The sequence below is a fragment of the Symsagittifera roscoffensis genome, chromosome 6, assembly GCF_963678635.1.
Source record: "Symsagittifera roscoffensis chromosome 6, txSymRosc1.1, whole genome shotgun sequence".
Classification (NCBI taxonomy): domain Eukaryota; kingdom Metazoa; phylum Xenacoelomorpha; order Acoela; family Convolutidae; genus Symsagittifera; species Symsagittifera roscoffensis.
Window position 1 is genome coordinate 44,315,984 of NC_087067.1, and position 23,353 is coordinate 44,339,336.

General features: G+C 34.2%; 1 protein-coding gene across 12 annotated transcripts; it reads left to right on the forward strand.

The window, feature by feature from the left end:
- Positions 1-656: 656 nt before the first annotated feature.
- Positions 657-19,818, forward strand: LOC134847591 (uncharacterized). Of its 12 annotated transcripts, none has more exons than XM_063864690.1 (5): positions 657-941; positions 3,309-3,846; positions 11,816-12,060; positions 14,973-15,329; positions 18,636-19,818. In XM_063864690.1, the coding sequence occupies exons 2-5, from the start codon at positions 3,684-3,686 to the stop codon at positions 19,026-19,028; spliced, it is 1,158 nt and encodes a 385-aa protein (XP_063720760.1). In that variant the 5' UTR covers positions 657-941; positions 3,309-3,683; the 3' UTR covers positions 19,029-19,818. The 12 variants fall into 12 exon arrangements, with proteins under 12 accessions (XP_063720760.1, XP_063720759.1, XP_063720762.1 ...); XM_063864689.1 differs by having other exon boundaries at positions 3,318-3,846; XM_063864692.1 differs by having other exon boundaries at positions 3,388-3,846.
- The last annotated feature ends 3,535 nt before the right edge of the window (positions 19,819-23,353 follow it).

Below are 23,353 nucleotides of genomic sequence, written 5' to 3' on the forward strand. Positions count from 1 at the left end.
TGCTACAGATGTCGTTAGCTTTTCCCTGCGAGCGCTTTGATAATCTTACCAAATCTTTCATTGTTCCTACATACAACTAGGTCTAATCGTCTAGCAATTTAATATAATATCTGTTATTTATGTGGTGTGGTCCATTTAAGACAATTCAGCCAAATTTATATGAGCGAAGCATAATATATTAAAAGGCGGGGCCTTGATTCTTGCGGGGCCTAGGAAATTAGACGATAAGCAAATTAGACGGATGCTACAAAAACGAAATTAGACGAAATTTATTTTTTACAGATCTGGCATTTTAGACGAAAAAGTTAAGAAAAACAAAGGGCCAACAAAATTTTTTCTTAAGAGTCAAGTTTCACAATACAAAAAGAACATAAAGTGTCAATACTTATCAAAACAATTAGTTTAAATGAACATAAAATGTCAAATCCGAAAATTACAGGAGAGTTTTGAATTGAATAAATTATGCATGATTGACTTGTAGAGTTTTTGGCCACCGAAATTTGAGTGTTGTCTGCAAACAATTTTATTTTTCTCACGTAATTTGTCTGCAAGCACATTATGATAATATATATTCAATGTATTCAATCTGGCATTTTAATTCATATTCAATACATATGTATTCAATACATATGTATTCAATACATATGTATTCAATTCAACTCTTGCACGTGCTCCTCTGCTTTCCAATGCTGCGTTACAAACGAGTTACTCAGAGATCCGGCTGAATTGTCTGGCTAAATAAGTTGGTTTACTTTTGGCTCTGATTGTTTAAACTATAAATTTTCTTTGACTGCATTATCTGTGCACAATTATTTTACTTCGTTGGAGAAAACGTCAACAAGCTTTTCATTTATATTCTCATCATAAGTATGATTCACGTTTCAGTTGATTCTGTCGGGTCGTTTATGAACTGTTGCGCGAATTCACAACAAAAAACATAAGTACGTTTCAGAATCAATATTCAGGGACTCTTATATAGGGCTTGACAATTTTTTTTGTTTATTTTTCATGACTTAAGGTTTATTCATGCTTAAATTTGACTTCTGAAGGTTTGACTTAGGTTTTTTCTAAGTTCAATTCATTTTTTTTGTTTAAAGGAAAGCAAACTCGATTATCGATCAGCAAAAGTGTGTTGATCACGAAAAACTCGATCGACTTCTATATTTTTAAAGGTGTATTTTATCTTCCATATTTCCCAGCGGATTAAACTTGCCTGTTGACCCAGTGTTTATCAAATTGAGTTAATTTTTATCAAAACAGTACAAAAAAAAATTTTTGTCTAAAATTCAAAGAGCTTACAGGACATAAACTTTTTTGAATTTCGAAAGTTGATGTTTTTTTTAAAAAATGAAGTCAGCTTTTTTCACTGCATTCATTGACTTTTTTCTAACTGACTATTAGCGGTGTTTGGTATCACCATTTTTTGTAGACCAAACGTTTTATTTTATCAAGACCTGCTGCCAAAAAAAATCTAATTTTTTAATATAAAATTTAACGCAATTCATTTTAGCATCCTGTTTACCCCAAATGAAACCAAGGTTACTGACTGTGTTACTAAAAGTAGCAAAACTCTGTGTTTTTAAACAAGCGCCGTATACGGTTTTGTTGCGTATTTAGGCGATAGCAACATATCAGCGAATACTTGAAACTGTCTTATATAACTCAAAATTCAAGTTTATTTAAATGGGAACAACGGTAACATCAATTTAATCAGCAAAAAAAAACATTGGTGATTTGAAGCCAAAAAAATGCGCGTGAGTTTTAATTTTAAATGGATAATATAATGCGAACCAAAATAGAGCAACTTTTCAAAGAAAACCATCGAAACTTTGAATTTTCATGCTTACAATATTGAGATACTGATTGCATTTAAATGGAATGACAATGGATAGAGGAGGCATAGAGTGCATGGAAAAGTTAGTAGTTTACCATCATTTTCTCATTTTCTGGATTTAGAAGCTTCGAATGTGATGAAATAAATTGCTTTCAGCGAATTTCTGTCCTCGCAAACATCATTCTCGTTTTCTGGCGGAATCGTGATGCTCGTTGATACTCTTCCAGTAACCCTGAAGTCTCCATTCTCTCCCAAGTTTTTCCAGCTTTCTGTTGCATGAGAGAGTCTAAGGAAGGCTTGGCTCGCTGACTCGGAGGTAGCAACTGGATAGCTTTCTTTCGTTGGGAATTGAGAGTTTGTTTTTGAGATGGTGTCAAAGAGTAATAGAAAAGACCTGAACAAACCGTCAAATTTGGCAAAATAAAAGAGTGGTAATATAAATTCTGCAGTTTTCCTTTATTTACGCGTTTCTGAAGGACCTTCATGTGGTACAGGCATGAGTTCAACTTTGATCTCATCTTCTGAATATGTTTATCCCAATTGAGTGTTTTTGATATTTGACATCCAAGCAGTTTCACTACATTAACTTCTTGAATGTTAATACTATTGATTATCAGACCATGGCTCTGCGATTGTTTCCTCCTACTGAAATTCAGCAATTTTTTTTGCCAGTGTTAATGACCAAGCATTTTTCTTCATTCTGTTGAATCACCTCCTTTGCTGCGTCGTCAAAACATTTTTGGGTTTCCGCCTCTATCGTAAAGTCATCTTTAAGCTTCACTAGTAAATCTTTCGTGCACGAGATATTTTGAATATACATAGGAAAAAAATGGACCTCAGAACACTTCCCTGAGGTACTCCAGCTGTCATTGTATATACCTGTTCGCTATTAAGAATCACAAACTCACGATATACTAATAGTAATTTCAATAACACTAGTTTCAACTGAACTCTAAGGGATCTATTGGGTCTAAGAATCAAAAATTATATAAATTGTTGTAAATTAGTTTCCCGTATGAGTCACTTTTTTGAAAGGGCTTCTTTGATTCAGTTGAATAAGTTTAATCATAAGCTTTTGGGAAACCTCATTCTAGGAAACGCGATTGTATGAGACATGTTTTGAAATTTTTGTTGCTGAATCCAACGAATCTGTGTCTGTTGGTTTCATGGTTATGGGTAGCAAACACTACCCAAGAAACTATAAAACAATTTTAAAAAGTTTTTGAGAAAAAGGTTAAAAGGAGGGTGTAACGAGATGTACATTAAAGAACTTTTAACTACAGAACGATCCATTGGAACTGATCAGCAAAAACTAGTTTTTTTTTAATTTTCCGCTGAGCGAGATACCTCGAAATGGGCCTACTTGCGTTCTCTCATACAATTCAGATTTGATTTTTTTTGTATTTATATAATTAGCTCTATAACTAAAAATCGTTTGTAAATAATTGATTGGTTGTGTAAGTGCGGAATGCAGTTGTTTCAGGAATCACTGTGGTTTTTTCGACTGCAAAACGAACGCTGTAGAAGGTTCACTCTAATCTTTTCTATTTAAGACAGTTGTTACAGCGCCTTTAAACGAGTCGGACAGAATATATTCACAGTTGCTATTGATTATAGATAAATATCAGTTTATTCGAGAATTTTTTTAGCATAATTTCGGCTACAGGCAAACAACATGGTATGCCTTGCAGCTATTTCATAACAAACACAACCCATAGTCTGACAGTTTGAAGAGAGTAAATTAAAACATTCAATTATTTTCTCCCTTTTGCTGTTCTGACAAAATCATTATCCTTTTGTCAATTATTTCATTTTCGTCTGCCAGAACTTTTCTTCTCAAGCTGACACTATGATTAATTGTTACTACATCAAATTGTTTTCAGTGGGACTGAGTTTCATGTTTATTTTACTATTATTTCGGAAAAGTTTATTCGATTTCGACACAATCGATGTTATCGATTCTCATAAACTACCATTTTGCCAAAGAAGTGACCATTTCATCACATTCAAAGGTTTGTTTTTGACTTTCAGTTGAAACCTCAAAACGTATGCTTTTCTATAATAATATTTTAACCAGGTAATTGATTGCCTCTCAATTTTCTTCAAAATTTAATACGATAATGATGACGTTAAAAATCCAAAATCACGACAATTTTTTTGCGACAAGAGTAGCCAGAACTAGTGAAACATGTGCATTAAGAGTACAAAGGGGACAATTGTTGGTTTAACGTATTAGCTAACTTAACTTAAACCCCCTGTAATTTTAATTTTTTTTTTCATTTATACCCAGGAAGTTTTTCAGCTAATATGATCTCACAGCTTGATCCCCCACTGGAGTTTCCTGGCAAATAAGCAATTATAACTCATAGCTTCGAAAGTGGAAAGTAATTTTCAGACATACCATTGGAATAAAAAACTTGCCTTTTCATCTAGTGCTCTCAAATTGCATTAGTTTTATCAAAAAAGTGTCAATCTGACACCTATGTTTTCCTCGTAAACAACTTTTTTTGGCTGTCATCACTTGTTCAATTTTTTGCAACTATCAACTATTGTAAAGTTTTGGAGTTTTGGAAATGACAAGTTTGCAAAAATAATTAACGCACGACGTTTTAATTGAGTTTCAAAAAAACTATTGGTAAATCTTTTTGAAATATTTTTCGGATGTTTTAATCTGTTTTTTTTTCTTCCCTTTCTTACTTTACTTCTTGCATAACTTTGCAAAACATTATCACGTTTTGTTTTTCAAGTTTTAGAGAAGACTTAGAATTTCGACTGATTGTTTTTTTGATTATGTTTTCAATTGAAATTTTCAGTTGGGAAGATAGTGTCATATTTTTTTGAAAAAATAGTTTGGAGAAAAAAATGATGTTCTTTTTGAGACCCGCAATGATATAAAAGTTACATGAATTTATAAACGCTTCTTTGTAACTGAAAATTTTTCCCTAGCTTAATTTTTTTATATATACAATATATATGTAATGACAAAAGTAACGACGTGTTTTTCCATCTCCATGTAAAACTGCATAAAAAGGGGTTTTGTTCGAGGTTGGATGGGAATTATCCTTATTCGTTTATCGATCATCGTGAAAAGTCGATCATCGTAAGAAACTTTGAAAACAATCAGCCAATGGTACGTAAAACTTATTTTTTTCTCTTTCTTGGTCTGTGGAAATTGTGTTTTACAAACGACTCTGCTGTTCGGTCAAATATCCACCAGAGATTTTTACTACAATTTCAAAAAACGTCAATTTTTCAAAAACTAATATGAAACAAAACTGCTTGCTTCAAAGCAAGATCCCAGAATGTTCTGAAAGTTTTTTAACGTCCATGACGTAATGTTGGACTTAAGAACTTCATTAAGTTTTGAACGATTAAAAAAAATTCGAAGTTAATTTTCCCAGTTTTGAAAAGATTCTTCCGTTTTTGAGCCGGGTTGAAACGCCGCTATATAGCACGAAATTTATTGGACCATACTATTATTCCAAGTTGGCTTTTTTCAAATTCTCATAATTTTGCAAAACATTATCACGTAAATTTTCTTTCAATTTTGAGCTTGACAGAGTTATATTTTTCAGATGATATTTAAAAAAATTATCAAAATTGACTTGTTAAAAAATTGTCATTTGTCTGGGAAAAAAAACACCCAGGCTCATTTTTCTTTCCATGTTCTTTGAAAGTCAGCGCAATAAAAGCTAAAAGCAGAAGAGTCTCAAAAAGCTGACTTCAATACAGATGTTATACTCAAATTTGAAGCCGATGTGCTACTTTATTATTGCACGACGTCCATTTTTAGACCCTTATAATTCTCTAGTGGCGCCTCAAAAATTTGAGAGAAAATGGGATTAAAAACAGCGTGATGAAAAGTGTTTTAAAAATTATATTTTGAGGGAAAGTCCCCTAGTCGATCAAGGGAGGTTATCATACAAGATCTTGCAAGGTTCTCGCAAGATAACCTCTTTTAAAGATAACTTTTTTTGCAAGATCGTTAAAGATACGATTTTTTTGGACAAAAAGAGCCTTACATGCGAATAAAAACAAGTAGCGTTCGTGGAAGAAGGAAGCAATCTTAGCTACGTATACATAAACTAAGCCCGCTAGGCGTTTGCCCCCAGAAAGCTTCATTTTTTCGACCTTCATTTAGGCCACTGCAAAAAACCGCGATTTCATCTGGACAATATTTTCTAAAAAATGCGTAAAACGTCAATTTTGCCTAGTTTTCAAAAATTTGCCCAGGCGGTGTAATAACGTGACGTTTTTCTGACAATAATATCATTGCACTCTTTTGTGAGAGCTCGAAAAATTAGTTTGGAAAATTAGCTCGAAAAATTAGTTCTACAAAAACGTCCACAAAAACTTGGAAAGTTTTTGAAAATTTCTCTTGTTCCAGAAACTCCTAGATTTGCTACTGTGGTCAGGCAGAAGTATCAAAAATTGCACTTAATTTGCTAGCTCGAAAACTTCTGGTTTTTTTTTTTGAAAAGTTACTGAAACTAAGGCAAACAACGAAACAATGCAGTAAATTTGATTTCTTTCGAAATTTGATTTTTTTTGATGTTTTGACCCACTCAAAGGTTTCCAATTTGTTTAACATATGGCAAGAGGTTACTGGAATAATGAAATTTGCTCGGGGACGACGCGTGTTTTAAACTAAAATAGTCTGATTATTTCATAATTGACCTTCGTGGCACAAGTGTAGTTGCAGTTATTGCATACCTAAGGCGAGATCATTTTCTATAATTATTGATTTTCTAACCATTATTCAGTAACATTAGACCTTTTTCCGCTACCAGTTTTTACCGCTATCAGTTTTTACCAGTTTTTTCCACTATCAGTATTGGTGGACGAACATGCAGAATAGCATAACATGATCAGGTCAGGATCGGATAAAACCTTTGGATATACCGCCGTTTTGTCACCGACACTTCAAAGAACCACCAGTAGACCATTCAAAGCGGGTGTTGAGACTTAAAATGGCAATATTTACCAAAAAATATGTAGATATCCAAATACTACTTCCAGTTAGACCAGCGACGCCAATTAAGCCACTAACACAAAAACTCGAAAAAAGAAAAAAAAAGCGCGGAAGACAAACTTCCAACGGCGCGATAGATAATATTGCATTTAGGAAAACACACAAAAAGCCGATGCACAAAAAAGTCGAAAAAAGAAAAAAAAAGCGCGGAAGACAAACTTCCAACGGCGCGATAGATAATATTGCATTTAGGAAAACACACGTCGAAAAGCCGATGCGATATTAATTCTCTGCTAAACAGTCCCGTGGGATGATTCAGACACAGAAGCAAATAGCTTTACAAAGCAATGTGTGGGACAAGAGGCACAGAGACAGTTGAAAAAAATCTAACAGAATTTTGTAAATGCTGTCTACAAGAGACCTATGGAACGAGCCCGAGGACATCATTGTTTTAGAAAAAAAATCTTGTTCAAATGCTATAATTTTTTATGTCACAGAAAGAAAAATGACGAAACATTAGAGAAGTTTCATGCAAAGTTAGTAATCAAAAGCAGACTCTGGGTACAGAGAAGATGAATGGATGCAAATTATGTTCACGGCGCACGAAAAGATATCGGACGAGTTTCTAGCCAAAAAAGCGCATGACTATGCTAAAAGACGTAAACAAAATTGAACACAGAAAAGAAATAACAAAAACCACAGTCAAGGACACTCTAACACTTCAATAAATCAAGTTATCATAAAAAACCAATGGGGTTCATAAATTAACGGAGAAATCGACAAACTTACAGAGAGACAGGGAGAGGAAAAGTTCCAAATTTTCCAAATCGAATCAAAGTCAACAAGGAAAACGCGGCCACTGGGCAACTAAACACAACGACAAAATGAACAATTCTATAAGTATGCAAACACATTCTCTATAGCACACCCTCACTTTTATTCAGCAAAAGACAAATTCTGTTCAAAGTGTGGCAAAAAATTCACTTTCAGAAAATTTAATGTACAGCAAACAGTAATAACTTTGCTGATAGAGAAGAAACTCAGTTGAAACATCAACCAAAACAGCAAGAAAACTATGTCGACCAAGTTGCATTTGCGGAATTCACATCAGCGAACAGATGGAAATCACAACACCAGGATAGCTATAGTGTCCCAGCAATAAATGAAAAGTTTGAAATTAGAAATGTGGGCTCGTTCAAAAAAAGAGACTTAAACGGATATATAGTGAAACTTAAAACAACAGCAGTTACAATCGCACACCAGTGAACGGCAGCCATATGTTGGTTCTAAACGAATATGTTGCGGCACAACTGCAAAAAATTGTAAGAGGCGCCATTTGGAAGCAAAACCCCAAAGCGGATGCCGCATGTAACCTTGCTTGTTATGGCGCAATCTAAAATAGAACAATGGACAGAATTAACTTATACTTTAAATCTGGAGGGTGAACAGTAAGATTGGCACCATTCATTGTGGTGGAGGATACAGAGCGAGCATTGTTGGCAAAAACCTTCAGACACAGAGAAGCATAAAGCTACAACGAGAAAACTCAAAGCAACAGATATTGTTGAATATTGAAGCACAGAAACAAACAGATCCAGCAATGGCAAATTAAATTGTTGAAAATTAACGGGAATTATGCACACAATTCGGGAGATCAAAAACCCATGTGATGAGGACGTGGTTTTTGAAGATTTTAAGGCAATTCAACAAAAAGGTAGGAGAGTACCCATCCACCTATAGGAAAAAGTGAAACAGGAAATCAACAAGCTAATCGACAACAAGAACAAGTCAAAAAGCTAGAACATTTTAGTTATAAATCATTCATCAGTCTAATATAAATAACGTCTAGAATGATCAAACAATATATACACAAACACAATTATCAAATGCCAAACAAAGAGCTCCCATTGGATAAAATCGCCCAGGCGATAAAGTTATCAATTCAAGGCGATGTTTTTTCAATACTCGGTTTGAGATACGCATACGCACGATGACCTCTAGACCAAAAAAAAACAAAAGAGCAGTGCAACTTCCGCCTAGTGGAGGGGGTTAGGGAAGCCTTAAAAACATACCAAATGCAAACTAATTTTACGATCTGACGGTTATATATGCCAACTAATTTCAAGGAAGCGATTGACTCTAATTTAAAAAGTTGCAAAATCAGATTTGCATTCTTAGATGACAAGCTTATAACCAAGATGGGAAAGAAAACAGAGGATCAAGCGGAGCTAAAATTTCTAGTTAGGATGAACACTAAAAACTTAGCCATACTATAGCCAGTTTGCCAATTCGCCTGCAAACAGTTTGATTGGTTAGGGTTTACCATCACCGCGGTGGGAACCAGACTTTTATTGAAAAAACGGAGGCAATTGAAAATCTCATTGCACTTAAAACATACCATCAACTGAAGAGTTTTATGAAATCTATACATCATTTGACTAAATAGATAACAATCCTGGCAGAAAAAAACAGCTTCACTGAGGTAGGTCTCTACTAAAAAAGTGAAAAGTATAACTTTAAATGGCGTAAAGATCACAAAAAAAACTATTTCAAAAAATAATTGAACTGGTCGCTGAAACTACAGAAAGTTGACTTTTAACCAAAACCTAGAAACAAGGGTTGATTGCAATATGTCTACAGCAGGGCTAGTGTGGCCTTCAAACAATATTTTTTTTTAAAGGATGGATACCGATTTTGTACGCATCAAGGTTTTTAACACACGAGGAAAATATTCAAATAACGAGTTAGAATTATCAGGGGTAGTTTGGTCGGTAGAACACTTCAACTACTATCTCTATGGAAAAAATTATACAATTCTAACGGACCACCAAGCTCTTTTAAGTGCATGAAACGCATCGGAAAAATCAAAGACAGTATAATCCAAGCTAACCAGATGGATTGATAGGTTTTTACCTTTCAACTTCGATATCAAACATTGGGCTGGATCGAAAACGGGATTATTTGACTAATTGTCAAGAAACCCAGTCATTCCGGCGCTACATGTCAGGAAATGGTAGTTGCTAGAAGTATCACGTTTTTTTGAAAGCTAGAAAATCTGGACAACATAATTCTCAATGAATTTGCCACTAGGAACTAAGCAGCAAAGTATTCGATTGACCAGCAAAAAGAAAACCGTAAACGAATTGACTCCGTCCTAAACGCAAGTTCGATGCATTTGCTCAGAAATGTCACAAAAATGAGTTCAAAACGAGGGAAAAATCATTTGCTTGCCAATTATGCGGCACGATACAGAGCAAAACTCGCAGGAACAGATGGACACTAGCACCCCACTAGAAAAAAGGAAAACCGGTCCAATCGAAATTCCAACAAGCAGGACAACCAGAGACTACTGAGAATTAAGCAATAATAAGATTCCAATCAACGAATTTGCAAAATTTAGAGGGGGAGCTAGTATCAGAATGAAAGAAGTTGCCAAAAACACCGTGGCACGAACCGAACAACGAGAACAGGAACGCAAAGAGAGAGAGAGAGAGAGAGAGAGAGAGAGAGAGACCCAATGAACGAAAAAAAGAAGTTCAACGCACCCTATAAACTGAACAACAAATCACTCCATCAGAACAAAATAAATAACGCATTTGCAATCAAGAAATACGCGGGGGGAGCAGGAGACGACAATAACGAAAGCTGTCGGAACGGTTACGTGGAAAAAATGCTAGAAAGGGAGCCAAGAAGGGGGAAGCAATACACAAAGAGAGAAAGAGCAGCTATGAACCAAGCCAAAGAAAGCATAAAAAAGATAGTGTTTCGATCTAGGTGAGGAAGACCAACGCACGAAAAAAGAAAGAAAAAAAGAACAAACTATTGTTGTCACGCGAAAGGAAATACCAGAACAATAGCGCACAAACGAACACAGAAACACAGGAAATCGAAACACAAGCAGAAGACAAAGAACAAAATATTGACCTAACGCCCATGCTACATGAACCTAGTACAGCAACCAGCAGCGCTTGCGTCTTAAAAGCCATAAATCTTTTCAATGCTTCATTCTTTTTTGGAATCCACAAAATAGACGGCTTATTGAAGTTTTTTCCGGCATTTTTGAAAATATCTTTCACTCAATCAATTAGTTTGCCTACCTCTCCTAAGGTACTATTATGCTCTCTTATTAGCTCTCCTAACTTTGACCGCGAAAGTTTACTAAAAATTTTTTTATAGGAAAATGAGCCGATTGGTTCAGTTTTTTTTTGGGATTTTTTGAAAACGTTGGTCAAAGTATCGCGTTTTTATGGGGCGCACGTATCTCTCACAATCAAGGTTGTATGCGGTAAAATAGAGTGAATGTCGACTTTGTTTATTGCATAATAGTAACAATGAGGGTGTTAGTTAGGCAGTGGGCTGTCCAACCCCCTCCCTATATCAGCTTTCTTTGTTACTCATGTTTGTTTTTTACTACAAAGGCATTCAAAAAAGATTTTTCCCTTTTTATTTATCTTTTGGCAATAACCAGCTGAGCTTCCAGTGAAGATAATAGCTGATTTGTAAAGCTGCAGCTCAGGTGCGGATCTAGGATTTTCTCGAGGGGGGGGGCGGATTTTCAAAAATTTTCGAAAATTTTGTCGACTTTTTTTTTAGGTCGACCGAATTGATTTTCCGAGCTCTCCTAAAGCACTAAAAAGACTCTGTTTTCTGTTTTGGTAAAATTGTAGTTTTTAGGCAATTTTTAGAAAATTTTGGCCAAAAAAATTGCGTTTTTTGGCGCGCGCTCCCCCCTTAAAGTAAGTATATATTGGCGCCCGCGCTCCCCCTTTAAAGTAAGTATATATTGGCACCGAAGGCGCCTTTAGAAAAATTTTAGGGTCCGTCACCAAATATGGATATCTCAAAATAGTACAAAGGGGGACCCTTTGGGTCGGCAGGGGGTCGAATCCCTGAGGGGGTCGAATCCCTAAATCCGCCCTGCTGCAGCTACTACAACTTTGATCAGAGCTATTTGATTAGAGTTGAATGTCCTTTATCTTTTTTGAATCAGCGTTTCAATTTCATTTCAGACTTGAGTGGTGCTGGGCTACTGCATAAAGTAGATGATTTCTTGGACGCCGCCAGGATTGCAATTTTGACCAGTCGAACCCTCATTGACTATGTACCCGGATTAGCTAAAAAACACATGCGGGATAAATACAACCGACCGGTGGATCTCACCGGAAACGCCTTTGGTTTTAATTTCGTTCATGGATGGGGTTGGTCAAACATTGCCGACGTCAGTCGAATGGCTTACACGCTGAAGTTCAAAAATGTAAGTACTTTTTACAGAAAACGCGAATACTTAATGTCCTTGAAAATTCAATTCGAAATATTCAAAAAATCTAATATTTGTTGTAGCATTTTCAGATGAAAAGTTAATTACAGTTAAGCAGAATTGAAGAAGAAATCAGTAAAATAGCCAAAACAATTAGTCATTGTATATGCGTGCTATTCCACCGCCTTCAAACCACCAAAAAAGTTATAACTAAACGTGATAAATCTCAAAAACTCAAATTCTGACGAGCGAATTCAAAATGAAAATATTTATATATATAAATCAGAGCTGCTTTTCGTTCTGCTTCTTAATTTGAAAAAAAAGCAAAAACAAAGTTAGTTTTAAAAAACTGCTCGGGAATTTTTTTTTTGAGAAAGAACTTCATCATTTTCTGCTTTTTTTCTTATTCGTTTTTCCGCGCAACCTTCATTAGTTTCTAATTTCTGTGCAAAAAAAAACACTACAAGGCCAAACTGTAATTTTATAAAACGCATTGTTGAGTGCGTATGAGATCAATGTCGGCAGATAATATGTGTTGCGAAACCCGCACCGATTAAAATGATCGCACAACAAAAATATCAAAAAATTTTAAATAATTTTTCTCTTGATTCCACAACACAAAAACAGGACAGAAAAACTGCCTTGCTGCGGTATCTGCAAAAGAAACAAGACAGTTGTATCGGAGCAAAGCTTTGATTGGCCCGACTGCCGAAGTCGAAAAAAGATTTTTTCTAAATTAGTTGAAAAATAAACGAAACATTACCCAGACATTCTAAAGTTGAAAGCAATTACTTGCGTTGCTTCTCTAGGTTAAAAAAATCTTTTTCATACTGAAATAAAAATAAGCGTTTAAATTTTATTGCGTATTTTGATTATATTTGACAATGTATTTTAATGTGGATAATCTGTAAGCCCGGGTTGACCAAAACTTCTTATCAAACAACTTCCATTTATGAAAAACTTCTTGCCATTCAATTCCATGAATACAAAAAATTGTATGAAATCTCTATGATACGCTTTTTTCCAGATATGAAAACTGTATGATAAGTATGTTTCCATAAACCAAAAAGTAGGAAAAATTCTGGGTTGCTTTCGTAACTGAACGCAAGTGGCAAAAACGTTGTTTTACTCAAAACACCACAGGTTGGACCGTCTTACATGAACAATGCATAGAAAACGACTTGAGTTGTTTTAGAGCTGTCTTTCACAAATGACATAACGAAAGTAACAAACATTTAAATTTTGGCGAAATTTTATAACGATGATTTTTTTAAAGTTTATAATTTTAACTTATCAGGCATTGATTACGGCATTCATAAACATGCCAAGCAAAAGAAATAGAAGTTTTCAGCGTTTTTGAAAAAAAATTAGTGAAAGAATTGGAAAAAATCTATTATTAGTGTATCCAAGACTACGTTATGCCCACAAAAAATTCAATTTGCGGTTGAAAAAAATCAAAAAAATATTTTTGGGTCGCCATAAAAAAATGCTAGTTATACAAGTTTCATTTAAAGAAATTTTATGAAAAGCATTTTTTTCAAAAAACAAAAACCTCGGTTTTTTTTCATCACCAGACTGTTTGATTAGAATCAAAGAGTCACAGAAATCACTTTATACCTTTTTTCAACCAATTTTTTAAATTGAACAAAAATTGTATGACAAGAATTTTTTTCTATACACTTGATGTATGGATTTTTATGATAGGCCATTTCGGTGTTTGGAGGTCAACCTGGGAGGTTATGTCTTTCTTTCCAAAATTCTTTTAAGTAATTGAGTTTTTCAACGAAGCTCAAAAGGTTGACTCAACTCTGCTCCCTAATGCTTGTAATACATTTCCACTCAAATTATTATTTTTTTAAATACTCAATTGATATAATTTTTTATAAGCTAATGTTTTAATAAGGGCAAATTGCTTGCCTCATTCAATTTAAAAAGACATAATTTACTGCTTGAGTTTCTTAAGACAAAATATAGCGCGCGCTAATTATCTCAGTTTGAATCATACCGGGTTGACCTTTATTGCCAATTAACCAGAGAGTTTTCTTCGTTATTCATTATCTTTTTGATAAAACTCAAAATTGAAAATCGAAATGCATGAGTTGGAAAAGCTTGGAAAATCTATATAGTTTTCGTTATATGTTTGGAATTGTATAACGTTATGAAAATTTTTGGTCACTTCAGGGTATTTGCCAATTTAGTCCCAAATTTAAATGATTTCAAATGTGCAAATTTTGATTGCAAAGAAATAAATTTTTTAAGTTTTTATAGTTTTTTTTTCATTTTTCCATAACCGAAATAGTTTTGATGAGTTTTCTTTCTAGAGCAATCAAAACAACGATCTACGTTGCAGTTGGTTAGACAAAAAAAGTTAAAAATTGCAACTATTTTTGAATCATTCTTAGTTTTTTTCTCTCCCTTTTGCAACTTGGGGAGATTCATTACTAATAGGATACAAAATTCAGATATGCTTAACCGTTGAATTAGTTTTTCTATAGCAACTTGTTACTAGGCACCATGGAGGGATTCGTGGAAGGGAATAGATTGAAGAGATAGTTGAAGATACTTGTGATGTCAGTACTTTATTTTTTATTCCACCCTTCCCAGCGTTCCCAAAACCTTCCCAAACAGTCCCTAAAAACTTCATAAAAATGTTTTAAAGTGTCTAAAAACGGTTTTTTTTTTCATAAATTTGCCAACGGCTCATAAAAGTTGTTCAAAATAGGGAATTTTTTGTGATTTGCAAGAGCTAGGAAAATCAATTTGGTCAACCTAAAAAATATAGGTCGACCAAATTTTCATTTTTTGAAAGTCCGCCCCTCCCCCCTAGAGAAAGACCTAGATGCGCCCCTGATTCTACCGGTTTTTCTCAAAATTAGGTTAATTGTAGCAGCCTTAATGTCTGATTTTAGGGTAGTACGCTGAAATGTAGACTGCGAATAATTGGTGGAAACTCAGTGGACGAACTCAAAGGAAATATTCTTTCTATCGATTACGGTACACCAGATATGACATTCTTCCGAATAGAAAATATCCAAAGTCACAAAAAAATAACTAAAGTGTTCAATTTAAAAGGCGTTAAAGCTCAGTTTTCAGGGAAACCTTTTTCTAATTTTATTCAATTAACTGGAAATCGGATCAAGAAGAAATGTTTTGAGCGCGCTAAAATCATCGCCAGATATCATAACAGAAGTTCCAGCTTAATTCGTCGTTTTCTAACTATTCATTTGAGAGGCACTGACAGACCTTGTGCGCTGAAAAAATTATCGGTACTCATTTATTCATAAAAATTACAAAAATTATCAGGTTCTAATTTTTTTCAATGTATTTTTTGTACCGACCCCTCTTTTAACAAGTCGACATAATCAGTGGTGGATTTAGGGGGTGTGAGTATAGAGTGGACCCCCCAAAGCAATCGACCCACTCACCTATCAAAGGGATCCCGTTTGTTATTATTTTATGACATCCATTTTCGGCAACCAGCCCTAAAATAATTCGTTGGCGCCAATGTATACTAATTATTGAAGGGAGAGCGCGCCGGAAAAACACATTTTTTTTCAAAAAACTCCAAAATAGAGCCAAGAGCCAAAACAGCATTTTGACCTGTTTTTTTAAAACAATTTGTCGTCTTTACAGTGTTTGAGAGCGCTCGGAAAATCAATTTGGTTAATTTAAAAAAGTTTTTTGAAAATGCGAATTTTTTTTTGAAAATGCGTCCCCTCGAGAAAATCCTAGATCCGCCCATGAAAGCTATCAATGCGTAAAAGTTTGCCCTTGAGCAGTTTTGAGGTTAAATTCTTGAAATAAACCAGGGAAATCATTTGATATTTCCACAAGAAATTTGAAATAAATTTTGATTGACCTTGAAAATATTCAAGAAATTTTTGAACATCGACCGATCAAAAAAATACTTAGATTAGCCTGGTCAGCATTTTATTCGATTGTTACGTTAAAAATTTCTTGCTTAGATCTTGAATCAGTATATCAGGGCACAGCACTGAAAGCGCTGACTGCCCTCTATTGTCGATTCGAAATGTTTTGCTTGAAAAAAAGCAAAAAAAAACAATTTCAATCCCCCATAAGCTATGTAAAGTACTAAGTGATACATACCAAGTGAACTCCAAAAAACAAAATCTTTCAAATGGATTAGAAAAATTTTGTCAAAAACTCTTAGTCAAATAACGACTAAATAAACAAATCACCCCGCGCATAAATAACCTGCAATAACTCGAAAATTGGAATAATAAGACTGCTGAAATCAGATTTCTCGTTAAAAAAAGCTCTTAAAATTGATCAAATAAGTTTTTTTCCTAAATTTTTTCCCTCCACGAGCATTGTTAAGTTGGTGTTTGATGACGTATCAAATAGAGCAAATTCTTTGCCTCAGTTCAGTATTGAACAAGTTTAAATGCCGCTTATGCTTCAGCAGGACAAAAAAATGCATGCCATAAAAGTGCAGACAAAAAATTTTGGCAGACAGCTGTAGATGTGAAGTTATATGAAAAATACTTGTAGTTCAATTAGAATATATAAATAGCCATTTTTAACACTGACTCGAAAATGAATTTCCATACATGAAAACATTTTCCGGACAAATGCATGTAAGATTTTATCGTTTTATCTATAAAGTAAACAAGAATAAATTATACACAAAAAATTAAAATTGTCTGTGGTATTTTGTGTGCAACCACATCAAAATGTGTTTGTTTTTATTTGGAACGTTTTACTCTAACAAAAACAGTTACAATTTTTCCCCAACTGGATTTTGTTATTTAAAACTTTTTCATCCATTGTTACAAAACAAAATTTTTATAAAGTTTTGTCGCCTTTTTTATCGAACATTTATGTCGACCTTTTTAATTTTGCGAATTTTGTTTTTAACTTCACCTAATTGATTTTCCAAGAAACCCCAGATTACTTAAGGACCCTTTTTTGACCAAAAAAATTGGTCAAAAAAGACGTTTTTGAGCATTTTTTGGAAAATTTGGACAAAAAAAATGCGTTTTTGGAGCGCGCTCCCCTTCAAAGTGATTGTATATGGGTGCCAAAGGCACCTACATTACGAGTCCAAACTGTGCATTTTGTGCATTGTAAGCGGATTCCGCAATAAGGACACTCCCTTTGATCTTCTTTTGTTCTTTCATTTTCTTTGATCGTTCCGACAAAATTTTAACATGTTTAAAGACTTATCTATGGAATCCAGGAACATACAGACACAAAATTGTGCGCCTATCCAGTGCACAGTTTGGCCTCGTAATGTACAGAAAATTTTTAGGGTTAGTCGGCCCAAAGTAGATGTCGTAAAATAATACCAAAGGGGGATCTTTTGGTTAGTGAGGGGGCCCGGACCCCTAAATTCGCACCTGCTTTTGTAAAATACTTCGTGAAATCGAATAGTTCGGTTTTGATGGCCAATCACTAAATGCTGTTTTTTGTTGAGGTAATTGCCACCTAAACAGAGTATTTGTTACCCTAGTTCATTGGCTTTTTGAGCAAACTCAAAATATAAAGCAAAACTTATAGAAAACCTATTTTATGATCTATGGAAAAAGAGCTAATGATACACTATGAATGTGTGACTAATATGTTTTTAACGAGACTTGTTATGCTTTTCTGTAATTATAGAGTTATTTGTAATTTTAAGACAAAAGAGTTTCGTTCCGGCCATTGTAATTGGGTAGAAACTTTGTATTCGGGTGTAATTTAGTTTTTTTTTTGCTGTATTCAACTTTTTTGTTTTCATTGCAAAATCAGGTATCACAAATAATCATCGAACAATTTCTAACAAACCCTTCTAATCTTGATTCGAATGAGATTTAAAAAAATTTCTAAAAGTTTTTCCTCGTATCGTTATACGTTTGTTATACATGAAAATTAGAAATTTAGGCTAAGAAATTTTAGTTAAGAAAAACAAATTTTGGAAGCTTCAGTTAGCTCTTTTTTGGCAAATTCTTTTTAAAAATTATTTTAAAACTTTAGTGCAAAAAATTGAGCAAAATTTAAAAAAGTTTTTCGAAATTTTTTTGAAATATTTTAAATCATTTATTTTTTGAAGAACATTGGACTCGTTTATGACAAATTTACTAAATTTCTACGCGTTCGTATCGTTTTGTTATCACGCGGCGTACAAAAAAGACACTAATTTTTTTTCTTCGGAAAATATGGTCGGAACATTTTGTGCTATTTGCACAGCACCCGGCTATCCTTGTTCACTTATGGAAATTGCACGATCAGAATTTTTGGGTAATCGTAAAAATAATTCCAAATTAAAACTACTTTAACTGCGCAAAAAATTATCTCAGGTGAAATATCATAACTTCTCAATTTTGAGCCTTGGGCTTCAGTATCTTTCCGAATGTAGTTAATAAAAATTCGAAAATTGCTGTTTTAATAATACAAATTTGTCTGACAAAAAAAACTAATAACCCAAGAACAAATATTCCAATATTTTCTTCGAAAGTCTGAAAAAGTATCTATTTCAAAAAACTACAGAAGTTTGACCTCAAAAATCTGTGTATGTTATCAGAATTCCCATCTAATTAGAACAGCACGTCTAAATGAGTACCAAACTACAGCCGCAAGATTTGATATCCCGGTTAATTAATTTGGGAGTTAATCGTCTACATGATGTGGTTTATCTAATGAGTGACCTTGATCACAACAACATCCATCTCAAGTCAATTAAGAACTTCTTCCGTGATTTTTATTTATTCGAAGCGAAAGATATGGACGTTTACGATCGCGAAGTATTTGCCCGACATGCTCCGTTTCTGATATATGCGACTGAAATTCATCTACAACAAGTTGCAGATGGAGTGATTGAAAGCTACAGAGGACATAGCATGGCGAAAAATGCTCACATTTTGGGATATTTAGAGCCTTGGAGATGCTTATCGAGAAAAATTTACGACAAAGCGTATAAGAAAATTAAAACCTACTCTAGACTTTGGCTCAGGAAAGTGAAATAAAATAAATATGTAAAATTAATAACTCTTGCGATAAGCAAGGGTATTGCAATCGGGTACAAAAATTTTCCCCGTAAATAACTTTGTTCACAGGGTTAATCTGCACTCCTGGTGGTGCCTTGCTTCATAATGAACTCAAACTTATTAGTGTTTCCTGCAAACTTAGCCCCGAGGTAACGAATGCGCATGAGACGGCAAAGATCCTGGGTTCGAATACGATCACAACCTGTTTTTTCAAACGCGAAATATTCTGTTTCAATTTTATTGTCGGCCTAATTTTTGTTTGCTTACGTTTTGTCGGCTTAGTTGCCACATCTAAGAATCGATTTTTTTGCTGCAAACAATTTTTTAAGTGTTTTAGCATTTTAAAATCCGGCCGAATCGAAATTTGAATTTTACATTGCTTGTGATTTTACATTGCTTGTGAACTCGGTTTGTTAAAACTTCGTTTTTTCCCGCTTTTTGTCTTTTTTCGGCTCAATCGGTTTCGGCTTATTTTTCATTAACTTAGTGGCCACTTACCGCGTCGTTTGATGGATCGAAACAATTTTGTGCGCGTGTGTGTGTTCTGAGGAAACTTTTTTCAAATTTGTCAGGAATTTTTGTGAATTTTGTTCGGTATGAAAGGTTTCGGCTCAGGCAATTAGTTTTTGTTACCGCTTGATAATTTTAGTTCCGATGCTAATTTTGCATTCTATTGTCTGGGAATGTTTTTTTTGAAAACAACATCTTGATTTGTTTTGATAGATCTTATTGTATGTAGAGTTAATAAATATCGGTATTAATTTTTTTGCTGATGGTGTTTCGGCTTTAATTTTGTTGATTAAGCTCTCGATTTAGTTTCAGAAATGTGTATACCACGTTGCGTTTGGTACATATATGGCTTTCCTAGTAAGGCACTGTTATATGTGTTCTTCCAATGAGAGTTTTGCATAACAAATTTAGTTGATTTTCAGCTGATTAGCTGTCAGCTTTAATTATTCATTTTTACTTAAATTTTTCTTATAAGATTCCGATTTAATTGATGAATGATTTGTTTAATTAAATTATGAATTTTACTTGGAAATAATACTGATTTAGAGTTTTTTGTTCTAGTTCATTCTTCAACGATAACAACATTCTCATTGATAGTTTTTGAGTCTCTACTTTTTGTATCGCAAATGGTGCGAAGCTCAGCTTCGCCTCTGTGTGTAAATATGTAGTAATAAATTCCTTTATTTAATTTAAATTGTAAAATGTTTTTTTTTAATTCAAAACAATCGCCAAAGGATAAGGTACGAAACAAGCTCCAAAGGGCAAATTACAGGAAAAAGTCTTGCCAAACAAATTCCATGCATTTTTTCAATCGCGCAATGGATTGTTTTAAAATTGGCGCTCGAATTATGGAACAGATTAGGTAAATTCATTTCGTGACCTAATTTTGTTTCTTGGAAAAATTTCGAACAAGATTGCTGTCCAGTGGAATTGCTTTTTCAAACTTCGAATAGGTTTGCTGTCCTGCCTGGTTGAAGTGTTCGACCCAAACTCCGCTGGTGGAAAACAGCCCTTTCGGTCGGACACAATATCGAAGCATAGTCAAAAACATGGTCGAAATATAGTCTAACACTATTTCGATTCATGTCTGAACACAAAATTTAAATTAAACTACGGTCAAAACACAAATTCTTGTCAAAACATAGTGGAGCACAAAGTCGAATACAACGAGTGGTCAAACGAAACATAGTCGAACAAAAAGTCACATTCAATGTGTAGTCGAAACATGGTCGAACACAGTTCCAAAACACAGATGAACTCAAGAAATGGGCTACTCATGATCTTAGAAAAAAATCCGAGAAGCAATGTTTTGCCAGAAATAAAAAACTAATAAATGAAGTTTTGATTTAATAAAAACAGATTTAACAGATTTCTGTCACATCCAATTTGAAAAACCAGATTATTCAAAAAAATACGTTGAAACAAGAAATCAAGGTGGTGAAAAACATAAAAATTGATCAACTTTTGAGTTGCATTAATTATACAGACTCTGAAAAACATTTGGTCGAAACATAACTAGATTGAGTAGAGTCAATCAAAATATAGCTCAGTTGAATCAAGTCGGTCAAAACATAGCCAGCTTGGTTGGATTATTTTGAAACACAGCCATTTTTGGCCGAGTTGGTAGAAAAATACCTCTTTTAGGTCGAGTCGCTCAAAACATAATTCGAATATTCTGTAGAATAAGCGTATAACTATTCGAATATTTCGAAACTCTTTTTTCATCTCCAAAAATTTAAAAAAAAAATAATGATATAACCAAACTTCTCGATAATCACGCGGATCCATATCATAGTCGTACATATTGAGGCAGCAGATTTTTAACTCAATGATCCTTTGGATTACTACAGCAAAGTTAGTTAGAATAGTTTTCCGCGGAGTTAATAAGTAGAGTTCCCAATTGAGTTCCCAGCGGAATACCAATAACAATTATTGATCCAGTTTTTCTATTTATCCGATTGCATCTCCCAATTTTTTCGACTTGATTATTGCTTCTTAGTGTTTAGAGCACTAATTTAAGAAGTCAGTTGATTTTCTCGGTGTTTGTTTTTCATTGCTATTTTTCTTTGATCTTCTTTGCTGTTTTGGATTTCTTAAACAAATACCTTAAACACTGTACTGCTCAGAATTGCTCCAAAAATAGCCGAATTTGTGGAATCCGCAACCGTGTTTGCGGAATTAAAAACTGTTTGAGGAATCCACAAACAAATAATGAGACCTGTGTATAGTTAAATTGAGCTGTAAGTCGAATCCGCAAACTGTAAGTGGAATCCGCATTTTGTTTGCGGATTTCATTTACACATATGTATATATGTAGTGTAGCTTTTAATATTATATCTTTTATTTACTATTTTTGTCAGCAAAAATTTCAATCTCAATTACTACATTGATTAACTACCAGTTGAAATACCAAATGTGTGATCTCAATTCCTGTCAACACAACTTCGATCTCAAATCCTGTCAACTTTGATCTCAACTTCGATCTCAATTCACTAGAGTCGGAACCTACTAGATCAGTATTTGGAACTGATGGAATCCCAAATACTGACCAGTATTTGGGACTGATGCAATCGCAAATACTGAACTAATTCGGCGATATGCTGTGCGCTGTGTTTCTCAACGCAATGACTCCAGATATATTCGGTGTTGTGTTTCCAAAATAGTAAATGGTGACACCGATTTAGTTAACAAATGTTTTGAGATTTATTCGTGGGTTCCGCCGACAATGGTTAAGTTCGTGCTTTTAAATTCCGCATTGTTATAGGTAAGACTTCTAACTCTAGCTTTTAATTGTTCATATGCAAGTTCAGTAATAAACAAAGTTCGGAGTCCTCTTACAATTTGCGGAATGCGCTTACAATTGCGGATTACGCTCATAAATTTTGGGGATGCCTCTTACATTTGCGGATTCCACTTACCTTTTGTGGAATCCATTTACAGTTGCGGAATCCAGAACAACTAGATATTTTCGCTTATTGCGGAATCCGCGACACAACAAATGTGCCGACAAAGTTTAGGCTACAGGTATTTGTACGCGGATTCCTTGGCACTTTTCTAAGTGGAATCCACTTACATTTTGGAACATGTTTAAAGATTTGTCTATGGAAACCAGGAACATGCAGCCACAAAAATGTGCGCCTATCCAGTGCACAGTTTGGCCTCGTAATGAAAAAAAAAATTATGAAATCTGATCAATTTGATTTCTGTTTTGAGAACTTTTTCAATTTCATAATCTTTGCGTAAGTTGTTGGCTTTTTCATAACTTTTGGGCCTTTAGTTTGATTTTTAGAAATGTTCAAAACAACACATTGTTGAAACACATCTCTGGCTAATGTAACCAACGGTGCCATTCTTAAATCGTGCTATTTTTCATTCCTAAATTGTGCAACTTGCCTCAATTTTCAAAAACTCACGTTTTGCAGTTAGAACTCGAGGTGCTTTTAAAGTTTAATTTACGACTTGAAGTCTCGTCATTGTGAAACCCCAATGGCCTGTTGTTTTAATTATTTTTCAATTCTTTAATCAATTTTATCTTACCTGATCTTTTTCCCTAATTTTTTTGACTAGCTTGCTTAGCTATGTTTGTAATGCGCAAGGAAATTGTGCAAAAATCCTCTTCGCCTTTGTGTAATTATTATGATCTTATCTATACTAACTCGGTCTGGAATAAAGGGAAATAATACAAATTTGACAATCTGTAGCCAGGCCTGACAACCTTTCATGGATGCTCTGCGAATCGCAGAAAACTCAATGATTACCCTACAGTTCTGTTAAAACGTCTGTTCAATTCATCT

Coding starts and splice junctions, on each gene's coding strand:
- LOC134847591 (XM_063864690.1), top strand. CDS start 3,684: ATGATTAATTGTTACTACATCAAATTGTTTTCAGTGGGACTGAGTTTC. Junction 12,061..14,972: donor ACACGCTGAAGTTCAAAAAT/GTAAGTACTTTT, acceptor GTCTGATTTTAG/GGTAGTACGCTGAAATGTAG. Junction 15,330..18,635: donor GTGCGCTGAAAAAATTATCG/GTACTCATTTAT, acceptor ACCAAACTACAG/CCGCAAGATTTGATATCCCG.